Source organism: Cariama cristata, unplaced genomic scaffold (assembly GCF_000690535.1).
Source record: "Cariama cristata isolate BGI_N322 unplaced genomic scaffold, ASM69053v1 scaffold10917, whole genome shotgun sequence".
In the NCBI taxonomy this organism is placed as follows: domain Eukaryota; kingdom Metazoa; phylum Chordata; class Aves; order Cariamiformes; family Cariamidae; genus Cariama; species Cariama cristata.
Window position 1 is genome coordinate 44156 of NW_009628403.1, and position 8892 is coordinate 53047.

Sequence of the window (8892 nt, forward strand, 5' to 3'; positions counted from 1 at the left end):
ATGTCCTCATGAAAAAAAAAAAGGTGAAGGAATGATGTGAAAAATCGGCAGCTCAAATGGAACAGCAAGAAGAGCCTGGTAGCAGCCTGGTGGATGAATCTCCCCAATTTGTATACGTAATTAAATGGAGCAGTGAGAATCTGACTGTGCTCTGCTCTGATCACCCTGTTCTTACTGTTCCATAACATCCTTTGATTTAGTGAGACAACATATTGATGACAAATGTGGTACAAAAATAAATATATACTATTCCGCTTAATTACATTCATCCTGAGCTTGCTCAGCTGTGCTAGAATCTAGAATGCCTGTTTTATACAGGAAATCACCTGATATTTTAACATAAATTCTTCCTCCATTTAAGTTGTAGTACAAAAGGCATTTCATTTCCCTTTCTGCTCTCGAAAATATAAACTTTTTGTGGCACTAGAAGTTGATACAAAAACAGACAAGTGAACATTATGGTTGTTATCTTGTTCATCTTTCTTCATTTCCACAAGTGTGGGATGCAAGGGATTTGGGAAACTTTAGGTTTGTTTGCTGCCAGTTCCTACAGAAATAACAAATGCTTTTCATCAGTCATCACAATGGTGAAACAGATGAAAAAGAAGTTGTGATTGATGTTTAGAACATCTAATTTGTACATCTCTTTTTGCCAGTTAATTCCTGCATCCTAAAAGCTTGAAAAATGACCAAAAATCTTAGGATGCCTTCTAATAAAAGGCAGATTTCTGAACCTAATAGTTTATTTCTTGTGACTTCATAAAGGGGCCTTGTTATTCCTGTTGTTTACTGAAGTCTTTGTAAAGCTTTCATTCCTCCCTTTTTCCTTAAGTGCAAATGTCAGCTGGGTCAAGATGCAGTGACTCAGTGGGCGATGCTGAGACTGACAATGTGCTCTCTTGACCAGTGGCTAATGCCAACTGGATTTGACAAGGGGTAATGTGAGGGGTTTTTTTAAATTCTGCTAAGAAAAATGGACTGGAGAGCAGATGACCCTTAGACTGCCGGTGAGCATTGTCTAGGCTTAGCTGTGCTTGCTTTCAAAGCTACGGAAGGCTCCCGTTCTTGACAGTCTCCTCATGGACAGATTGTCCCCTCTGGTCTCTGGCCTCGAGGACTTACTCTTCTGGAAGGGGTTTCGCAGGCCTGTTGCATTTCGCTGCCTGTCAAGTTTGTCACTGATAGAGTAGCTCTTCCGCGTATGCTGTGCATACAACATGTTGGACTCCTCTGCAGAGTAGCTGTTGGCCCGCTCTATTTTTGGAAGTGGGATGCTGTTGGCCAGAGTTCTTGTAGCATTGCTGTCTTGAGGAGATAAGGGGATCCCCTTCTTGTCTTTGGCCTCAATATCCTCATGATCAGAGCTTGGGTGGCTTAGTTCAGCTTCTCTTTCTGGGTGGCAGCATCCCAAGTCCTCCACTTTGCCCCCGAGACTTCCAGGGAAACTGGCCCTCTCTGCGATGGCCTGGGGAGCACTCACACACCTCGTGTCTATACAGTCCGTAATGCTTGTGTACTCTGCTGTTTTGACCGGGACGCCAAGGCTGCTGAAGTAGCTTCGAGATGGAGAGAACATAAAACTGTGAGATTTCACAATTGGCGTTTCCTCCAGAATAAATGGAGTTGTAGCCAGGTAACGACTGCTTTTAGATCGCTCTAAAGTGTGATACAAGGGAGGGTCTGAATCCCAGGGGATTTGGCAATCTGTGATTTGTGAATAGTCTGAAGAAAAGGCTCTTGTTTCTATTCCAGAGGTTTCCTCGTAATCAAGACTCCTGCCAGAAATTTTTTCACCAGGTGTACTGCTAATGTACGCACTGTTAGCTAAAATGGAAGAGGCTATGTGAGCCTGCAGAGCTGCATCTCCAGTACCAAGAATAGTTATGGAGCTGTCAAGAGGCTCTGTGTCAGAATGCATCTCATCCATGGCAGAAACGTAGATGTCTATACAAGACGAAGGCCTTCTGGAATCTGGGGCAATTGACAAAGTGCTGGTAGGGGCTAAGGGAGCCTTTCCTTCTTTTGCTATTGAGTGGGAACTGATAGCCCGATGCAGGCTTGGAGATCTTTCCTTAAATATGCTTTCAAACTTTTCCAACCCACACTTGTCCTTCATATTTGTTGCATAGAAAGAGTGGCTTCGCATGCGGGGTGTGATTGTAGGAGACGTTGGAGACATGGACTCCTCTCCCGTGGGATCTATGCTCTCTTGAAGCTTGTAAGTATTTCCTTCCTGACTATTGAAGCTACTCTGCCTCACAATGTAGGCTGCATCAGTACAGTCGGATGAGGTCCTGGATCGTATCTTGGTTGTCTCACCTCTCTCTATGCCAGTCAGTTTTTCTAAGGCAGTCACCATTCGTCCCATCATATCTTCCAGCTGAGCAAGTCTGATATCAACCGTCTGCAGAGAGGCTTTCATGCAGTGCTCTCGCTCATTTACTTCTTCCAGTCGCATGGCCATGTTCTCTACCCTTAAAAAAGGGAAGAATTAAACAGGTTCATTTCTACAAAGCAGTGACATTCAGCTAATAGGTCATGAAAAGAAACAGGAACAAATAGGTCTTAAAATCGAAAGCAAATCTACACCACCTCATCTGTTTCAAAACCCTGCTAAAAGAGGTTAATCAGATCAATACTACTTGCTCAGGAAACTGCTCCAGGGGGTTGAACCAGGGATGTCTGCTGCATAACGTAAAGGGGGTTTTGGATGTGTCCTGTCCCAGGGACAGGGCTTATGACAGAAATGTGACTATGATTTGCTGCCTCTCTGCTCCGAAAACTTCTAATTAGGTTGTTATGAATGAATAACACCTAGAGCAGACACCACATGACGTTGTCCCCAGTTGTGCCACAGGCAGGACCACCACAGTTAACTGCAGAACTAAGTGAAGTAATGAAAGTGGGTAATATGCCATAGCAGGTGGGTAACCCCATTTTTTTTCCTGGTGTTTGCTGCAGATTTACACCAGCTAGCACTATGTGGACCTAAGGAGATAGTTTCTTTATTCTCTGATTAATTTTTAGCTCAGGTATATATATAAAAAATGTATTAGCTGTTGTACTGAATGTAGGTAATATCAAGTAAAGTATGCATGAAAACTGCAGGGAGGAGAACCCTGATCAAACCAAATACAGCCTACAATAGGGTACACAGGCTAAGATTGGTCTGTTACTGTGATTGTGCTTTGGGTAGTCTGTGTTAATAGTTTAGGGACTGAAATGATGGATTTTGAAGTTATTTATTAGCTACCTATCATAATATATAAACAAAACATTAGATTAAAGTATTAATAGGTAATCATTAAATGTGTGAGTCCAATTTAAACTTCACTGTATCTGTTCTACACTGTTGGTCTGTCTCATTTTAAAATGTTTTCGACTTTAAGGTGAATTGTGTACTAATTTACGCCAGTGGCTTTCAACCATTTGAATTTTCTGGCTTCTCAAACATCCCTACTGAATGATTTATATGGAGTCCTCTAGTTTTACACAATGAAATTGCCTTTAGCACATATGAAATTTCTTCTCATAATTATTTTCTTTGGTTGTAGTCCCTAGGGTGAACCAGGGACGTCCATTACCTGGCAAAGAAGTATTAAAAGCAACACATCTGTATAGTTATCTTTGTCTGAATTTTAAGGTTACAATTCTGGTTTTTCCCCTTCCTGTAGAAACAGAAAAATGAACAGAGAAGCAACAAATACCAAATGGCAGGATTTCTACACTTTTCCCTTCACAAGTCTCTTATTCTCTGCCTGTTAGTGCAATTTGTACTCAAATGTCAATAGGCACCATGCCAATCATAACCAGGATTTCTGATGAGATAACTATCATCTTCTACTACTGCTAGTTGAATTTCTAACAAGACGAGTGACCTGGAAGTAACAACACCGTAATTACTCTTACTTGCTCAGAAGGAAAACAGATTTTAACAATGAATGAGTACTGGGCAGCATTAATACCTTGTTAATTAATGCACAGAATTTTAGCTGGTGAAACACTGAGGTCTGACTACCTCATGGTGATGAGCAACTTGCCTGCACAAGAGAGGAGAGGGAGGAGAGTGACACCACTCCCTACAGCAAGTTTCACATTCCTGTGAAATACGGGCTTTTTCTGTTGAAAATTGTGAGTTTTGAAAGTACAAGCACAGCAAATCAAATGTGAAGCAGTAACTGTATTGCTTTTATCAGACATCAACAGATGAATGATCAAGTAATCACTGCTAAGAAATGAACCGATAGTTTCAAAGAATCTCATTCTACTCATCTTATTATCATTTACGCACCAGTCTACCTCTAGTTCTACCAGCTTCTCCAAAAGAACAGATTAAAGTTATTGCAAGCACATGATATAATTCCATAGTGAGAGAGCAGTTTATATGGGAAGCAGTTGAATTTTCCCTCATGTTATTAGTTATCTGAACTGCTATTTTATAAAAACAATTATACTTTTGAAATATTTATCAGGTAATAATTGAGTGCTTTGTCACACAATCTTATTTTGTAACAACTGGTCCAAGATGATAAACAGATATCACAGTTTTAGGGCTGTCAGACATATGGAATAATTTGAGAAACCTCCTGGATTTTACTTGAGAATGCTCAGATTCCGACCAATAAAAACATTCACCCCAGCAACATTTACCCAGTTACCCAAGAACTGGAATGAATATATAACATTCTGAGAAGCTAACTGGATAGTCTTGGGTGGGTTTTTTTGTTGTGTTTTTTGTTTGTTTGTTTGTTTGGGTTTTATTTTTGTTTTTTAGTTTGTTTGGTTTTTTCCTTACTTTGAGAGATGTACACAAGTGAAATAATTTTTAATACGAACATAGCCAGTTGAATTATTGCACTTGGTTTCATATTTGTATCTGGAATATGAGTAGAACTGTCCATAGTAAGATGGATCATAGTAAGAATTGCATCCTGCGTTCACGTGAGAGGTATGCAATGCTGGTGAACACGACTAATGCATCCCAAGAAGAACCTGGAGTCATACCTTGCTGGTACACGTTCATACATTTGTCCTGCCTTCACTGAACATGATCTTTTAGCTACTGCCAGAGGCACAGAATCTGACACTGATGGTATTGCTGGCCAAGATGAAGAAAGACTTTCGAGTTACATGGTCTTTTGGTTGCTATGGAAGTAATCACAGATGTGATTGCATTGATAGTAGTGGGAAATTTATATAGAAACTCACCAAGATAAAAATAGTGCAACCTGGGGTCAGAAACTAGGGGTAACCAGAGATGTGCACAGACAACTGAAGAGTACATACACTTATTTACACTGGATGGGCCCTGGCTATATAATTTTATTCACAAAAACAAAGCTTGAATGATGAAAGCTTGAAAGCCTCTCCTCCAAACGCAAAGCTATTAGCTGAATTTAGTCGCCTTTTGTTATATATATTGCATATGGCCACTCTCAGATTTTTTAACAAATATTTCTTCTTTTAATTAGTGATATTCTCTTATATTAATTTGATGTTCAGTTCTGCAATCATTCATCACACAGAACAGCACCATGCTCTGGGAGTAATCCTACTAGAAACATGATAAAATTACATCAGGCAAACACTGTGGACATAAGAGGGTATGTTCTGGAGAAACATAGTCATAATCTCATCCTTAAAATGTTTTAGTAAGGGATATTTTCTGTTTTCCCATATTGTTGGATGATCTTGCACCCAGTGAATAGACAGCTAGAGTTGTATTTTCTTCAGGAACAGTTTTGAGTTAAAACACTCTTTCAAAATAAGAATGCCCAGGTTTTTATTTAGTTTTTTTTTTCCAGGAGTATTGAGTTAGTATAAATCTTTTGGCAAATCTCACATGTATGATGCATCCATTGCACTTGAGCTTTTCCTTACAGCAAGATTTATCCAATGTATGACAAGGTGCCAAGGCATCCTAACAGATGGGAATGAGAACAGAAAAAGAGAAGACTACATGTAAAACGTGCATCAAGTGTGTTCTGCTTAAGCTCAAAAATTTCTAATAGTGAAACAAACATGGATTATCTGAGGACAATATTCAGTAACCAGGAAAAAAATAAAAGGTCAGAACTGGGAACCTGGCAAAGATTTTATATTAGCTGTGACGAGCCTTTTTAATTATAGTTTGGGAGATGATGGCTTTTGTTGGCATTCATTTTGGTTATATTTATTTTTAACCTTTGCACATCAGTTCATCAATAATTTAATTGAAGTAATGATTTAATGGAGGTAAGGCACTCTTCAGAAGTAGATCTTTCAATTAAATGCTAGAATTAGGTTCACAAGTCCTTTTGTGGACCTATGTCTATTTTTGAGGCATCATTTATACCTCAAAATCCTTTTCAACTGCTGCAAAGACTGTAGACTGACAAGTCACTTATAGGGGTGTCCACCCCGCTTGTTATAGGTGTAGAATGGTTTTATTTAAATAAAACATAGACAGCAGTTCCCAAGCCTGTAACAGGCTATGGTACTCTGCCTGACATCTTTTGGTAAAGCATTGCTGATGCAAGTGGCCAGGCAATTTTCCCAGGTGTGGTGGTTTCTTCTGGCTAAGGATGTTGAGTTGTCCTGGCTGTGTTCCCATCTGGAGCCTAAGAGCACTTAACTCTTTGTGACCACAGAGAGATGCTGCTGGATTCACAGACCTTTTCTACTATCACTCTGCATGTATGGCCAGATCTGGTAGGCTCAGTAATGGCCCTTTTACCAACCCAAACCTATTTCTATGTGCTTCAGCCTACCATCTCTGAAATCAAGAAAATAACTATGTCTTTATTCACACAGACAGTGTTAGTGTAATTGCACTGCAGCCTGTAAAGTGTTAAGGTGCTGTAGTAATGGACACCAAATAGTACCAAAGATGACATAATAATATCTACTCCAACTAGCTTATCTGCTTTTTAAATACTGTTTGAATGTGACCCTGCTCCCTTTGGAATCATCAAGAGTTTTTTTTATTTGGTTTGAAAGAGTTGAGACCTGTCGATATGGAAAAAATTCCTGAGATTGTTTGAGTGGCTTCATGCCAGATCAAGAAAAATAGTACAGTCTTTTTTGATCATATTACGCATGTCTCTGTGCCGGTCAAAATGTGACACTGAAAGTTTCACAGTGATTAGAAAGGAAGGCTCTCCAGGAAAAGTTGTGATTCTTCTGCTGCAATGAAGTTAATTTGTTCAACTTTGCTTTCTTCCCAGGTCTCCAGGAGATTCACCAAGATTTGCCTAACCGGATAAATGCAGTTAAGGGGAAACACCTTACAGCTTTGTACTGCTTTGTATTATTCCCCTTAGTCAATCACATCCTCTGATGTGTATCACTAACCTGCCACTACTTCCATGTGCCTGTTAGAGCTCACCTATTCCTCCAAGTTACTTAGTACCTGGGGTCAGGGAAGGACAAACGTCAAGTGTCATTTCATGCTTTTAATTTCTGAATGTAAAAGAATCAGGTAAAGGAGGGATTCTGTGTGGTGACACCAAATCGGGACACCTCTGTGGTGTTCTTTGTTAGAAGAGAAGGAAGGTGATTGCTGAACTAGGACAGGTCCCACAGGATGCCAGGATGGACGATTCCAAGGTGAGGGTATGAACTACAGCTTGTTGTAGGTGAGTCAGACAAGATGCTGTGGTCCTGACCCAGCACAGCCACTGACCACTTAACTGAATTTTCCTCATTTACAGCCAGGTCCATGCAGCAAGAAACAGGATCTCTTGTTCTTTTGTTTTCCTGAGCTCCTAACCTGCCTCTGGGACCCACCTAGGCTGAGCCTCAAAGCAAGGCTCTGTTCCCATTTCCCGTTTCCCTTCCAGTGCTAGCCCCCTACTCCCTCTTCCAGGTGTACTGGGCTTCGCAGCTATGGTGTGCAGCTGTTCTTCCTGGAAGCAGGACCTGGGGCACTGATAAATCCAGCTGCAAGCAGGAGTTGCTCAGGCAAGAGGTGTCACAGATGTGTGGAGGAGAGGGAAGGCAGTGAGTGGTCCAGGTCCGAGTGCAGATATGTCACACAGGGCTTATCCCAGCCCTTCCTTCTCCTTGAGCCTAATGGCGTCCTCAGCTTCCTGCAAACAGAAGGTCTTCAGGGCGAATTTCATTGACATTTGCAGGGCTTTCTGGTTCAATTTTACACCATGTAAAGCTGAGTTAATTGGGCAGATGATTAAGCTGATATCTCATGGCTATAATGTAGGTATTGTGCTTGGTCTACTACTACAGGCTAATGACAGGACATTGGAGGAGAAACTGTGTAGTCTTGCACCTTCTCTGGTTTCTTTGCTTTACATTTTGTTAATTGTACAAAGATGTCTTTATACAGAAACTATAAAATGCAAATATGGATTTTAAATATTTGAATGTCCCACAGGTTAGAAAAAAGAAGTTTGATATTCTAAATTAAGAATGCTTCAAGGGATACTTCTCTGGCCATAACTGCAGGCAAAAGGACAGACCTGGGCATCCAGTTTTTAAAATGTGTATTATTTAAGATACTTGGATAGCCCTGATTCTTCAAACATCTTTAAAGTATTCCTCAAATCTTTGAAGTATTTGCACTTGCCTTGTGTGGTAGAGCATTGTAGTTGGTTTGGCAAGGAGAGAAGAGAGCTATTATGAGATGAGGACTGCATTCACTTGGGATTTCATTGCTGCGAGTCCTAGTAATGTGCTTGGGTCCGGGAGTGGCCTCTGTACCCCATGGGGCTGCTGCCTGGCTCTCCCTTACTGAGCTGGGGCATGCTGGTTTCCACATTTCATAATTGGTTAAGGTAAATGGATTTTTAAAGAACTATTTCTCTGTGAGGCCCAGGTGCTTGTCTGCGTTTAGGATTCATAGTCATGAGCTCTCTTCTAGAATGAGGTGCTTTAAGCTGTTCATTTAAAATAGAA

General features: G+C 40.6%; 1 protein-coding gene across 1 annotated transcript in view; it reads right to left on the reverse strand.

Annotated features, from left to right (window-relative positions):
* Window positions 1–1024: 1024 nt before the first annotated feature.
* Window positions 1025–8892, reverse strand: part of TRPM3 (transient receptor potential cation channel, subfamily M, member 3) — a gene marked incomplete at its 5' end in the record, with an annotated part of 67107 nt that continues 59239 nt past the window's right edge. The window contains one exon of the mRNA XM_009704806.1: window positions 1025–2474. Coding sequence (XP_009703108.1) covers window positions 1025–2474 — 1450 coding nt within the window. The remainder of the gene's footprint in view (window positions 2475–8892) is intronic.